The sequence below is a fragment of the Gopherus flavomarginatus genome, chromosome 9, assembly GCF_025201925.1.
Source record: "Gopherus flavomarginatus isolate rGopFla2 chromosome 9, rGopFla2.mat.asm, whole genome shotgun sequence".
In the NCBI taxonomy this organism is placed as follows: domain Eukaryota; kingdom Metazoa; phylum Chordata; order Testudines; family Testudinidae; genus Gopherus; species Gopherus flavomarginatus.
Window position 1 is genome coordinate 49,752,395 of NC_066625.1, and position 14,841 is coordinate 49,767,235.

At 50.6% G+C, this 14,841-nt stretch overlaps 1 protein-coding gene across 8 annotated transcripts in view; it reads left to right on the forward strand.

Moving 5' to 3' along the window:
* Window positions 1-315: 315 nt before the first annotated feature.
* Window positions 316-14,841, forward strand: part of CELF6 (CUGBP Elav-like family member 6) — a 230,026-nt gene continuing 215,500 nt past the window's right edge. For 5 of the 8 annotated variants that reach the window (XM_050968344.1, XM_050968343.1, XM_050968340.1 and 2 more), the window contains exon 1: window positions 334-514. In XM_050968344.1, coding sequence (XP_050824301.1) covers window positions 334-514 — 181 coding nt within the window. Of the gene's footprint in view, window positions 515-14,841 lie in introns of all 8 variants that reach the window. The other 3 variants (XM_050968346.1, XM_050968351.1, XM_050968352.1) reach the window with 2 other exon arrangements.

Sequence of the window (14,841 nt, forward strand, 5' to 3'; positions counted from 1 at the left end):
CCCTGCCCCTCTGCAGCTCCCACCCCGGCACCCCCACCCCGTGCACGGCGGAGCGGGGCTGGCACGGGGGCGGGGAGGGGGGTTGTTTCCCAGCCCCTGTCCCGCTGCCGGCTGCCCCCTCTGATTGGCTCCCGCTGCCTTATTATGCAAAAACCTTGCGTCTCGTGGCGGGCTAGCTGGCTGACGTCATCCGGCCGGGGGGCAGGCGCGAGCGGGGCGCGGAGGGGCGCGCAGAGGCGGCCCCGCGCGCGGAGCAGGAGCGCGGCCGGCCGCGGGAGCATGGCCACGGGCAGCGGCGGCGCCGCGCTCAGCACCGCGGACAGCGCCGCCAGGATGAACGGACTGAGCCCCGGCCCGGCCGGCATCGCCATGAAGGACCACGATGCCATCAAGCTGTTCGTGGGGCAGATCCCCCGCAACCTGGAGGAGGGGGACCTCAAGCCCCTCTTCGAGGAGTTCGGCAAGATCTACGAGCTCACGGTGCTGAAGGACAGGTTCACCGGCATGCACAAAGGTAGGGGCGCCCCCGGGCCCTGGCCCTGACCCCGGCTCTGAGCAACAAAGGGCCGGCTGCTGAGGGGAGAGGGGCCCGGCTCCAGCCCCCCGCCTGCACCGTGCACCTAGCCCCCAGAGCCCCCCAGATCGCCCACCCAGCCCTGCAACTGCCCCAGCTCCCCCACCTGCACCGTGCACCCAGCTCCCGAAGCCCGCTAGCTCCTCAGGCCCAGTGTGTGCAAGGGGGAGAGGATCTGGCCCCCAGCATCCACACCTGCACCCAGAGCCCCTCCCATCGCCCACCCAGCCCCACTTCAGCTGCCCCCAGATCAACGGACTCTTAACCATGGAGAGGGTAAAGTTGGGTCAGGTGAAGAGCAGGGTGCCTGGTTATAGATCCAACCCCACCCCATCCTTGTGGGGCTGAGCCTCATGTGTGTGCCATCAGTAACTGCTGGATTTGCCACATTTGCCAGGTCTGGTTCAAGCATGGATGGGGGCTAGGCACTGGGAGTTGACTACCTCTACCTCTTTGTCTAGTGATTTAAATTAGTGCCAAAAATTGTGTTTGTGTTTAGAAATCAATATTTTCATGCTTGCGGAGGGGGCAGCTTTTCAGTTTGGTTTCTAGCTGGAGAGAAAATCACTTCAAAATAGAGAATAAAACCTCTTGATCCCTTTAAATAATAATAATAATGGGGTGTTTATGGCTGGGCTTATACTGCAGTTGAGAAACAACATTTTGCAGGGAAAAATGGTGTGTGTCATCAGCTGGTAACCTCGCTGAATGTTGAAAGTCGGGGGGGGGGGGGGGGGGGAAGCAGTCCTGGAAAGGATTACCTGTTGGGTGACTTCTTGCAACTGTTGTGAAAGTAGCAGCGTGCAAAAAGCAAAGAGGTAAACCAACTGAGTAGCAGCAGCCAAAGAGCTAGGTGAGGGAAGCAGACTCAGTTTGCCTCTAGGTAAATGCTGTGATTTGTAATACAATAAATGTTCCCCATCCATCCCAGCTTGGTCCTTAACAAATACTCTGGTTTGTATTTTTAAAAGAAATAAAGAAGTAAGGCACTCCTTCCTGATTTGTAAAAAGCAGAGGATCCGAATCTAACTCTTTGATAATGGATTCCGTACTTGTGTTTCAAAATCTTGGTTTAGCTTTAAATGTGTCATGGAATATTCTCTGCTGTCAGAGGGATTCTTTTCAAGGGAGAGGGGTAATGAAAGCTGGTAAATTTCAGAACAACCTGACCAAGTGGGAGCCTAGATCATTGTCCCCCATTCCCAAAACTGCCCCTCCCCAAACATCTACAATAACAAAATCACTCCATGCCTTTGCAACTTTTCCTCGGACGGCTGTTTTGAAAAGCTCCCCTGCTGAATACAAACCAGAGGCCTTGTAATCCTGATTGCTTTTTCCTTTGCAGAAGTAGGAGTTAATACCCTGTAGCATGTGTGAGTGCATTACTCCTTGATTTCCAATATTTCCCAGGTAGGATTCCTGAGATGAGGGGTTTATATAATTCCGAACCCCAGTTCAGGTGGAGGCACCTGATGACTGAAACAGAGAGGGAAGCACAGAACTGGTACATGGGAGGTTATGTCTCTTCCAGATGGAAAGAACAGAATGGTTTCCAAGACATAAAATGAGACTCCAGGATGCAGGTAGCAAGAGGTATTCTCTGGAGTTTCTAGGAAGCAAAAATGAAACTTGGTCTTTAACATGATAGATAGATGACTGTTCCACAGCTGGCAACTGTCTGGCCATTTTAACTCTTTAGTTCTCAGGTCTGTTACTGAGCATCCCAAATTTCTCTATGTGCTTTCCTAGGTCTGGTTTCCACATCTAATGCTAACAAGGCAGGGGCAGTTGACATTTCAATACAAAAAGTGAATACATTTCTTTCTTTCTTTCTTTTTTTCTTTCACATCCATCCATCTATCTATCTTCTGGAAAACCCTTCCCCACGCCACAAAAATAATCAGACTTGTGCAACTTTAAATATCATGCTGAAAAAATGCCATTTAATTGCAGACACTCATCTAATTAAAATGTCATCCCTCTTTACTTTTTAAGCTTTGGAGTGGACCTAGCTTGTGCATGTGCACTCAGAACTTCTACCAGACATTTCAGGATGATTAGATAGATAGATTAGATTCATGCAAACTCCCCTCCCCTCTGAGGAGAATGCTGAGTTGGTTTGAAATGGTAAATATTGTAAATGCAGACAGCTGATAGGAAAGGGACATAAATGGCTAGTAGCTAAACAGCTTTAGTTGGATATTTTCAGTTTTATATCAGCAACTTTTCTAAAATGCTAAAAGATAATTTGTGTGAGTGCATGTGATCTCCGTGCCTTACACAGAAGAGTAAAAACATTACACATAAAGGAAGTTTAAAGATTGTTAAACAAACAGAACAAATTGGCCACCCCAAATCGCTGTTGTCTATCCCATTGCAGGCTGATGGCAACACTCCCTGCATTGCTCCACTCCTGAATTCATTCTATTTGAAGGCAAGTAGATTGCACTTATTAAGAGTTATTAATACTTAATCATCTGGCAGATTTAATTGTGCCAATATTAAAAATGCATCAATGTCAATTTCATTCATTAAATATTTACTTTTTTTGAAGGGAAACTGTTTTGCTGCTGTTTTAATATCACTTTAAGAAGCTTTGAATATGACCTAATAAAATATTTGGAAGAGAAAGATGGGTGATTAGGTATACAGCATTCAAGGAGCCTGACAAAATTCTTCTTTCCTGCTTGCTTTGACTAATTCTTTTTGTGAAATCCTAGTGAAATATCATTCATTCATTTCATCAGCATAATAAAGAGAGAGTAAATAGATTTGTGCCTGGGCTGGGCAAATTGTGCTGACAATTTTGCCAGCCAGAGATATTAACAGTGCAGGTTAGGTTGTGCAGCCCTTATACATAACAACAAGCATTTGCTCACATAGCTATGACAGAGTTGCTCATGTGAGTAAGAGCTCACCATAATGACAAATCTTACACTAGTTTCATTTTTGATTCACAAACCAAAGGATGTGATATTGAAAGGGCCCGAAATCAGTTCTGTTTCTCACACTGAGTAGCACCTCTCCCCAGGAATAAACCCCTTTACAATCAATAGGAATTACTGAGGAAAATGCTACTAAGAGGATCAGAATTAGGCCCAAAGAGATTAGGTCAAAAGATGTCAAAATTCAGCCTTGTAATTTAGTCCTGAAAATAAAATAATAAATTTGAGGTGTAGCAGAAGGTGGCTACATTCTCTTATCTATCTATCTATCTATCTAAAGAGTGTTTTCTTAGCACTCAGCACTGGAAGAAGCTCAGCTGGACTAGGCTTGACCCATAAGAGCAAGATTTCTGCTTGCATCCCTTTCCCCCTTTAAATTTAAAATACCAATCAAACCTTTCCTGGAATAGTTTTGCAAACCCTTCCCCTGCAGCACTAAGTACTGTCCATCATCCCCAAGTATTTCTCACACAATAACCCTCTGAAACAAAAATCTGGGGCACAAATGATGTCTCATAAACAGCGAAGCCCTCTGAATTCCCCAGAATTGCTATCCCTTCATTTTCGCTTTCTTTCATTGTTTCCCTCTTCTTGCTTTTTCCTTTCTCTACCCCCTTCACTCTTTGATCTGGCATCTGCACCGCTCCTCCTTGCTCCCTCCTTCATTGATAATTTTTCCGTACAGTGTCACTGCTGAGATTTGGGCTCTTCCTTCAGTCTCCTTCAGGATTTTTTTGGTGACTGAACTGAAACGTGCTACTGAAATTTAGCCTCTGGACCCAGATTTAGTGACAGAGCTGGCGGAGGCTGGAGAAAGTGAATCAAAATGTCTAAAGAAAGAAGAAAAGGAGTTATGAAGAGAAGGAAATAACCGGCAACACCAGTTTTGCTCCTTTCAGCACCAAGACACAGGGCCAGGGAGACCACAAACACACAGGATCTGCACCAACATAAATTGCGCTTTCTTCCTATGGACTATAGTAATTAATACCAACAGTGTCCGATCCCCTGTATTGGTTCATAGTGCCTTTTGCAGGGAAGAACTGGTGCATGGTGCATTACACGCTGCCTCTGGGGACACGAAGAGGTGTTTATTTCTTTGCCTTTGTCCACCACTGAAATGCAGCTGCCTCTGGGGAGCATTGCAGTGCAAGTTTACTCGTGCCAGGCACAACGACTTTGGGAGTGTTCAGCGAATAGATGCTGCAGTAGAGAAGAGTCACAATTCACGCTCCTGATCAGAGACAGCTGGGAAAATGTCATCTGTCTTGAGGAGCCTAGTCCAGAGCCCATTGAGCTCTGCGGGGCTTAATGGTCTCTGATGACAAACTTTAGCCTATGCCAAGGCTCCCTCTTCCCAATCCCCCGTTGGTTAGGGGCACATCAAATTCCTTCCTTGCAGAATTAGCATACGCAATGCAAACCAAGCTGGGATCTGGCCCCTGAGATGCCTTTGTGCCCATCTGAGAAGCTGAGGGGACGTGGCCGAGATGGGTTTTGTTCTCCTGAGATGTGGGGTGACCCTATCCTACAAGGGCACCCCAGCCTGGCTTCTCAGCAGAGCCCTTCTCCTGATGCATGGAAAGCTCCCTCAGTAGAGTGCTTTCAGAGTCAAGTAAAGGTTATGCTGGGAAAGAGGCCTTGGATTGCCAGCCATGGGGATATGTTTGTCCATAGAACAGGGACTGCATGGGCGACTGTTTAAGCATCCTCCCAGATTGCCCCACCAATGTGCGACACTGCTTCTTTGAGAGGGGAGCTCGTGCTCCACATCACAGTCACTCCTTGATGACTCTCAGCCAAGGGGGGCCAGCTGGTGCCAGCTCTCATGAGACCACTAGGACCTGGCCTGAGACCCATCAGTTCAGCTCATGCTGATGTCACCAGCCAGCCATCATGATCTGGACACTGGGTTGCTACAGTGTCACATCCATTGCCTGTCAGAACAGCCGCTGCTGGTCTTTGTTAGTGGCCTGCTGGGAGAGAAAGAAAAGGAGAGGCAAGGCTGTAGGAAGATGAGAAATGGCCAGAGAACCAGAGTCTAGCTGCCTGAAGCATTCTCAGCCCCATGGGCCAAGCAGAGGGGCAGGGGTAGGCTGGCTGCTCTCTTGGCTTGTGGAGGTAGGGAACCTTTCTCTTTCCAGTGGCTTAGTTTGCTGAGGGAGAAGAGGTTACGGTGACATGGTCTCCCTGGTTACCAGCTCCCTGGAGAGTCTGGGAAGGCCTGTGTGACACACAGCACCCACTGAGGAATGCTGTGTGAGCCACTGATGACAAAGCTCCAGTGACATGGGTGTAATGCAGAGCAATAACTGCCCACCCGCCACAGGAAGGAGTGCATGGACACTAGATACCAGAGTAGCTGCAGCACTCATGCTCCCTGAGAGAGGGTGTGTGCTGCCAGCATACCTAGTTGTACAGACAATACAGACGGCCAAGGCTGGATCAGCCTCTCTGCTTCCTTCGTAGAGGAGACACAGATCTAGGGGGATCAGCCCTGGGGGGCCATCTGGGGGGAGAAACCCTGGAGGTCACCTGTGGGGAGCAGTGCCAGTTTGGTGGCAGCTTCCCACCTTCCTCCAACTAAGTAGAAGTTTCTCTGGAGGTGGAGGCTCCCCTGGATACCAAGGTCAGGGCTGGGCTAGCAGTATGGGCTGGGGAGCAGCCTCTTAGCAGCTCTGTTGCTGCCCCCAAGGATCTCTGAGCTGGAGCTAATGCTGCATCAAGCTGCATGGACCCCTGCTGGGCCTCTCTGTAGCTGCTACATTAGCTGTGCTAATGAGGGGTGGTGAGCACAGCAGCTATGCCCTGAGCACTGGGGACCCAGAGGATGCTCAGGAGATCTCCCCTAGGTGTATGAACCCTCCTTCTTTGCCCAAGTAGGCCAGGGGCGCTGACAGCTCCTTGCTTTCCTTTCTTCTAGTTTGCCCAGCTCTGGAGTGGACATCGCCCTGAGTGATGTTCTGGGCCATGTCAGTGCTCACTAATTTCTCTCTAGGCAGCAAAACATGCTGGGGAGGTGACACAGCTTGTCTGAGTGTAGGTGGAGGTAATAGGTGTCTTGTTTGGAGTATGGGTCTGATCTGAAATTCAATGGCAGAAAACAACCTTAGCACAGAGTTCTGTTTGCTTAGTGGTTGGTCCTCCCTGCAGAATGCTGAGCTGAGCAAAACTCAAATGTCCGAAAAGCGTTAAGCTCGCTCCGACAACCTTAACTGCCCCCTTTCAGACCTTTTAATGCACACACCTTCACACTGTCAGCCACACCATTGTTGAAATATACAAACTCTTCCCTTCCTTTCACAGCCTGTTCACTCACCCATAGGACTCCATCTGACAAGGGCAAAAGGGAAATAGAAAACCCCAAGAAGCTTCCTTCCCCACCTTCTCTGTGTTCCCCTGGAGTGGGCAGTAGCCCGGGGGGATGCTGCAGGTACACTCCAGGTTCAGGCAGGGGGTTAGGAGTGCCAGTGGAGGCAGTAGGCAGGCCTGCTTGGCATTGTAAGGTCCAGGATACACTCACACACTTAGCCACGGCCCCAGAAAGTGTCCCCATGGGTTCAATTTCAGAAGCACTTCACAGCCTTGTACAACTCCCTTATGTGCATTGTCAGGACACCATCACCTAACCATCATCAAAGCATTAGCATCCTCTCATGTTCCACCTCACGGCTGGCAGGATCCTTTGGAATCAAAGACAGGTGCTCTGCAACTGCCATAACCCAGGCAATTCTGCACTGATATGGTGCATCCTGTACACCAGGGGTTGGCAAACTTTCAGAAGTGGTGTGCTGAGTCTTCATTTATTCATTCTAATTTAAGGTTTCGTGTGCCAGTAATACATTTTAATGTTTTTAGAAGGTCTCTTTCTATAAGTATATAATATATAACTAAAGTATTGTTGTATGTAAAGTAAATAAGGTTTTTAAAATGTTTAAGAAGCTTCATTTAAAATTAAATTAAAATGCAGAGCCCCCCGGACCGGTGGCCAGGACCTGGGCAGTGTGAGTGCCACTGAAAATCAGCTCACGTGCCACCTTCAGCACCTGTGCCATAGATTGCCTACCCCTGCTGTACACACACCCCTTCCCTTTCTTCACACAGGAGGGGGTGGAAAACATGGCTCTTCCCTCAGATCACAGTCACAGCCCTGTCACAACCCCCGTATGTCCTAACAGCACAAACACTCCTGTACCAAACAGGCATCAATTCCCGTCGGTCATTGCCTGCTCCAGGGGAAGAGCGGATGAGTGGCATGGGCATCCATTTTATGTTGTCCTTTAATAGTGTTTGATGGAATCTGGGGTGGGGAGGGGGGCGTGACTAGGTGTTCAGAAGAGTGAAAGAGCTGGCACATTTCAGCAAGTGTGGGGCGGGCAGGGTGTTGACAGGGCTTGTTGGGACCATGCTGGAAGAAGGCTGAGTTGAAGCTGCCTGGGCACCACCAAATCAGAGAAAAGTATCACAGCTCCTGGGCACAAATCTCTGATGCCATCCACAGCTGCTCTCATACGTTGTAGGAGAGCACACCGGGAATAAGGGCCAGGTCATTTCTGCCTGAGTGAACTACCACAATGGCAGGTGGATCACAACCTCCTTAGATGCTGCAGAGTGAGCTGAATGTGAGGCCAATGTGGGCCACGTCTCGCCACCCAAATCAGCCTCCAGTCAGCAATTCCCATGCCATGGTGGTCTCCTTGCTCTCCTGAAAACTTTTGCAACCTCAGAATCCAGGAGTTGTCCTGAACCCACACATTGACATCGGCAGCCTTGCCAGTGCAGATAGTTCTTTTCCCTCAGTGGTCACGGTCCTTGTGCTTTCAGTTCCAAACCTCTGTACTATGCCTTTTTGGAGACACCGCATTCATCTGCCCCGAGATCAGGAAGTAGATACTTGCCTCCCCTTCCTCCTGCAGAGACTAGTAAGATACAGACTCCCTCAAACAACCAATCCAAGGCTTGCCTACCACCCAGACCCATGTCCTGCCCCCTCCACAGCCACTCTCCCTGTCATCTGCCACCCCACATGCATACAGTCCTCTCCCTCCAGCTCCTCCTTACCCCACAGAACACAAATTTTGGTTAGACTGACTGCTGACTATTCCACTGTCTTCACAGTAACCCTCCCATAAACTAAACACACGTTATAACAGAGACAACTTGCAGCAAGCAACATGTGTTCTTCAGTCTTTATTGCACAGATATACAAGGGTTCAGACTAGAAACGTGTATGGCAGAATGCTGAAGAAGGGAGCACCTGTAGGCTCCAGGAGAGGGGGCGGGGGCAGAGACTGGAATCCCGATTTGCCCAGCGTCCCAGCAGCCAAGAGGAAATTCCCTCAGGGTGTCATCTGGAAGGAAGGGGTGTGACTTGACCTAAGGGGTGGGATTTGGTGGGAGGGGCTTGGGTGTGTGTTTTGGTAACCCAAAGTAAAGCCATCTCGAGAAGGCAGGAAGTTAGTAAAGGAAGTTAGTGTCAGCAGTGGGACCTCACTTTCCAAAGACTGCAGGATGTGGCTAGGAGGTGGGAAAAGTCTGTGTAATGACCCAGGGCCAGGCCCTCCAGATCCCTGACCGGGACTTGGCAACATCCCAGGGTCCCGCAGAGCCCAGTGCATGCTAGGGCGGGGCTGTGGGGATGCCTGTGCAGTGGAGGGTGGAGTCAGACACTCCATTTATGAGCAGCAGGGTGTTGAGCAGCTAATATCCTGCCTTGTTTGGAGGGGACTGGCTCCCCTCACCGCGGAGACAACTCTGAACACTACGAAGAGCGGGGGAGAAGGAATGTGGCACTGTTGGGTTTACCCAAGAGGTACAGGGTGAATCGCTACTGCCTGGAGGGAGCGTCTGTGCCCACTGCTGCTGGCAAAACAAGTGCCCCACTCCGGGCTCTGAGAGCCGCACTCTTTTCCCCAAGGTTGGCAATTTCCACCCCCAGCCTTAGGCTCCCTGTGGGAGTCACTGGTAGGTGTCTGGTTTTTGACCAGAACACCCGGTAGAAAAGGGACCCGGGCAGCTCTGGTCAGCCCTACTCGTCAGGCTGCTGAAAGTCCAGTCGGTGGCACACTGGGGCCACCTGCCTGCCTGGGCTTCACGGTTCCTGAAAGCAGCCAGCATGTCTGGCTCCTAGGTGCAGGGGTGGCCATGGGGTCTCCGCGAGCTGCTCCTGCCCCGAGTGAGGGCTCCGCAATTCCCATTGGCCGGGAACTGCGGCCTATGGGAGCTGCGGGACTGGTGCCTGCAGGCATGAACAACACACAGAGCCACCTGGCCACGCCTCCACATAGGAGCCAGAGTGGGGACGTGCCGTTAAGCTGCCTGAGGCAAGTGCTGCCCTGCCAGAGCCTGCACACCTCACTCCCTGCCCCACTTCAACCCCCTGCCCCAACTCTAACCCCACTCCTGCACCCAAACTCCCTCCCAGAGCCCACATCCCTCACTCTTTCCCACACCCCAACCCTCTGCCCCAACCCTGAGCCCCCTTCCACACCCAAACTCCCTCCCGGAGCCCACATCCCTCACTCTTTCCCACACCCCAACCCTCTGCCCCAACCCTGAGCCCCCTTCCACATCCAAACTCCCTCCCGGAGCCCACACCTTTCACCCTCTCCCACACCCCAACCCTCTTCCCCAGCCCTGAGCCCCCTCCTGCACTCTGAATCCCTTGGCTCCAGCCTGGAGTCCCCCTCCTGTACCCCAAACCCCTCATCCCCAGCTCCTCTTCTGAGCTCGCACACCCAGCCGGAGCCCTCACTCCCTTCCAAACCCCAACCCCCTCCCCAGCGTGGAACCCCCTCCTGCACCCTGAACCCCTCATTTCTGGCCCCACCCTGGTGCCCGTATCCCCAGCCGGAGCCCTCACTCCCTCCTGCACCCCAACCCCCTTCCCCAGCCTGGTGAAAGTGAGTGAGGGTGGAGGAGAGCAAGTGACAGAAGGAGTGGAGATGGAGTGAGAAGGGATGGGGCCTCGGAGAAGGGTCAGGGCAGGGGCAAGGCCTATGGGAAGGGGCGGGACAGGCACATGGCAAGGGTCTTTGATTTTGTGCACTTGTCTGTACACTCCACTGCATCACACTTGAGTGCCCAGCCCTGTGGCTCCTGGACACCTGCAATGCACACACATCCGCTGCCATCCGTTTCCCCTCTGCTCCCTGCTGCATGAGCTGTGTCTCTGGGAAAGTCAAGAGACGTTTCTGCCACCAAGCTGAAGATGACAATTCCAAGAGAAGGCAGCGTAAGGACTGAAAACGTCACGGATAAAAGAAACAGATAAACCGCAGCCTAGAGCCTGTGCATACTGCCAAGGTCCTTTCCTGGCTACTGGGTATTTCTCACCCTCTACCCTGGCCGCCCAGTGCTGGGAGCCACTTTTCATGAGACAGAGTTTGACCACTGTAATCTGTGACCTTCTTTCCCTGATACACAGTTCCAGTCTCTTTTCAAAGCCAGGGTGCTTCGTTAGCTTCAGCTGCACCCCCGCCCCCCAATGGTCTTGCTATTCAGCATCATCTTCCTGGGCTGCTTTGTAAAGGCCCAAGCCCACACCTTATCTCGACTGTCACGTGGATGTCAGTGATTTCACTTGTGCCTGAGTGAGCACTGAGAGCCCCTGACCCAGGCGTCTGGTTTCACCTCCCTCAGCTTTGGAACACAATGACCTATGTGTCACAGATCTTCAAATCTTTGCCGTCCATCTGTCCCACAATAACTGCAAGAACCAGCGAGTTTGTATCATAGGGCAGCGACCCCACCTGGCCCCCTGTGATGAAATGTCCTGCAGGTGGTGAACACGGGGCAGGATGCCCATCTGGGTATGTCCTGGAAAGTCTCTGGCTACAGATTCATAACCTTGTAGCCCCATCTGTTTTCAAGGGAGGGCACTTGGGTCACAGCTACTCACTCCGAGCCAGCTTTTAGTGTTCAGCGCCCTCTGTTGGGGCTGCGTTGTCAGTGTCAAGTGCTGCTCTGCTACACCCCACTTGCCTCAGGGCACCACCTTTCTCAGCAGGATAAAATCCTGTAGCAACGGGGTGTTGGGAGCTGGGATGGGGGCTGAGAGCTGCCGGGGAGACTCTGGCCTGTTATTTCAAACCCAACAGACCTAGAAATCAGTTTACAAGCCAGCCACTGCCATGCACATATCTCAAAAGTAAAGCAAGTCCAGGCAGCAGAGCCAGGCAGCCAGCACCTTGGTGACTCTGGGCATGCTTCTACCTCGGTCTGCTTGTAACTTGGCTGCTCAACAGGGTCAGACATGGTCACTGCTTGGCTTGGAGACCTTGATGGAAAAACCCCTGACGCTCAAGGAAGTGGCAGGTGGTGCTCTCCTCTCTGAGTCATGCCCAGGCTTCAGGAGAGGCAGGATTGCCTTGTGGTTAAGGAGAGGGACACAGATCTGGGTTTGAGTCCAGCCTCTGCTGCAGGCTTCCTGCCTGTTGGGCAAGTCAGTTAGTTCTCTCCAGCCCTTGGATCCCCATCTGTGAAAAATGGGGATAATAAATATTTCTAAACTTGCAGGGTGTGAGCCAGATAAAGCCATGTTGTTGGGCTGAAGGGGCTGTAGAAGTAACCAGACAGCACAGGGTTAAAAGAAGAGGAGTTTAAAGATGTTACCATAAGCCCTGGGTCAGAGCCTATGTGCACTAGAGAATGCTTAGTGCACATGGAGCGGAGCATGCACAGGTGGTCCACCCCCTCCCCTGCAATTTTACCAGCCTGTAGCACTAATTAGAGCATCCTTGGGGCTGCTGTAATTTGTGCCTGCAGGTACTGGCTCCCAAGGAGCCACTCCACATGCGCCAGTAGCAAAAATTCCCAATGGTTGGAGACGGGACAGTACATGGGGCGGGCTCTGCGTCACTACAGGGAATTCTTTCCCAGGCATCTGCCTGGTGGGGCTTGCCCACATGCTCAGGGTCTAGCTGATAGCCATATTTAGGATTGGGAAGGAATTTTCCCTCGGGTCAGATTGGCAAGAGACCTTGGAGGTCTTTTTCCTTCTTCTGCAGCCTGGGATGTGAGTCACTTACAGATTTAAACTAGTGTAAATGGTGGGTTTTCTGTAACTTGAAATTTCTAAACCATGATTTGAGGATGTCAGTAACTCAGCCAGAGGTTGTGAGTCTATTATTGGGGTGCACGGGAGGGTGAGGTTCTGTGGCCTGCAACGTTCAGGAGGTCAATCTAGATGATCACGATGGTCCCTTCTGACCTTAAAGTGTATGAGTCTATGAGTGCATTGTGCAGCAGCCAACCCTAGAACAACTGGGGCTGGGCTGTCTAAGCCAGCTGCGGATTTCCCTATGCTAAGCATTAGGTCCCCCTGGACTCCTGCAGGAAAGTAGGAATCCAGAAGAAGTACCCCATCACCCCCCAGAAGCAGATGCTGAGACCAGAGGGGATGATGCCCAAGACTCACATGGACCCATGGCTGGCAGTAGGAATGATCACTGCTCTCTGGCTAAAGGACAGCTGGGCAGCCCCCTCTCTTTTCTAAGTAAGCCAATTCCCAGAATCCCCACTCTCCAGCCCCTGTTCTCCAGGTCTACTAGCCATTTGGTACTACATTTCCCAGGATGCCCTGCACTTGAGCCTCCCACAACCAGCTGACTATGAACCCAAGCGGGGACTGCCTCTTTGGAAACAGCCATCGCTCCCAAGGGGGGAGCGCATGCAGTGCTGCTGAGAGCACACAGCGGGCTTCCCGCAGGGCTGGGTACCTGAGCCAACGAGATACCTTCAAACTGCAGCCCTGCCACCGCTTGCCTGGAGAAGAGGATCTGGCTGGCCCTCAATGAATAGAAGTGAGGAACCCCCAGCTTGTTCTAGACATGCCTGTCACAGCCTTGGCTAGCTTGGGCCTGTAACGGGCAGAGGTGTAGCGAGCGCCCTCCGTACCCTCCAACCGGAGGGGGCCCCGCAAGGAAGGGGGCCCCTAAAAGTGGCAAAAAAAATGTAAGGTGTAACTAGGTAAGTGACATTTATTGATGCTATTGCACAATCCATGTCGGTTTTACTGACAAAACCGTGAAGTCATTATGATACATCATAATGCTATTGGCTACATCAGTTGTCTGTCGGTCAGTTTCGAATTTTAGTTGGACCCATTTAAAGAATGTGTATTTGCGTTCATAGTGGCAGTCGGCGGATAAATGTTTTTAATTTAGTTGTTTAGTTTTTTATCGTTTCCAATGCAGAAGCGTGCTTTGTGATGTCTAAGAGAATGTATAAGAGCGGAGCTAGTAAACGAAAGGCAGCAAAAGATGCTGAGAAGGAACTTGAGAAAATTCCAAAGTTGTCAACGTATTTTGCGCTGCAATCCAACGTACAGGTACAGGCACATGAAACGGACAGCGCTAGCAGCAACGAATCATATCCAGAAGTATCCAGAAGTGCTTCAAGTGAGGTTGAAGGTGAAGCCAGTTGTTCTATCAAACAAACTGTGACAGATATTCCAGCTGCTGCCGGGAAAGAAGTATCTGAATCTGAACCACTGACTGATGATCCAGGAGATTGGCCGTCTGTAATATCGGACAGGCAAGTGTTTGACATTGTTGCACGTGGCCCACCGCAGCAGAATAAAAGTTACGAATTTCCATTTAACGAGGAAAGACGGATGTTCACAAGTACTCATTTCTATCGAACCATGGCAAATGGCGAGAAAATAAGACATTCATGGTTAATGTACTCAGTTCAGAAAGATACCATTTTTTGTTTTTGTTGTAAATTATTTGGCACTAGCGACATACCTCTACGTCGTGGAACGTCTGCTTGGAAAGCACTGTCAAAAAGGCTTCAGCAGCATGAAACAGGCAAAGGTCATCAAGACTGTATGGTGAAATGGTTTGACCTTCGGTCAGGCATAGTAAACCGTACATCTATTGACCAACTCGAATTGCAGGCTTTTCTAAAAGAAAGAGATTTCTGGAGAAATGTTGTCAAACGCATGATTGATGTCGTTATTTTCTTATCCGAAAGAAACTTGGCATTTCGAGGAAGTAATGAAAAGCTCGGCGATCCTTCGAATGGCAACTTTTTGGGACTGTTTGAATTGCTTGCAAAGTATGATACTGTCCTCAGCGAACTTTTACAGAGGATTAAGAAGGCAGAGACGCATGTTCAGTACCTCAGTCCACAGATCCAAAATGAGCTGATTCAACTTGTTGCCAGTAACATTCAAGAGGCCAACATAGCACAGCTTAAAAAAGCAAAATATTATTCAGTTATTTTGGACTGTACTCCCGACGTGTCACATGAAGAACAGATGTCTGTGGTGTTACGCTTCGTTGAATGCAACGATGAAGATGGTGTCAATATTCGTGA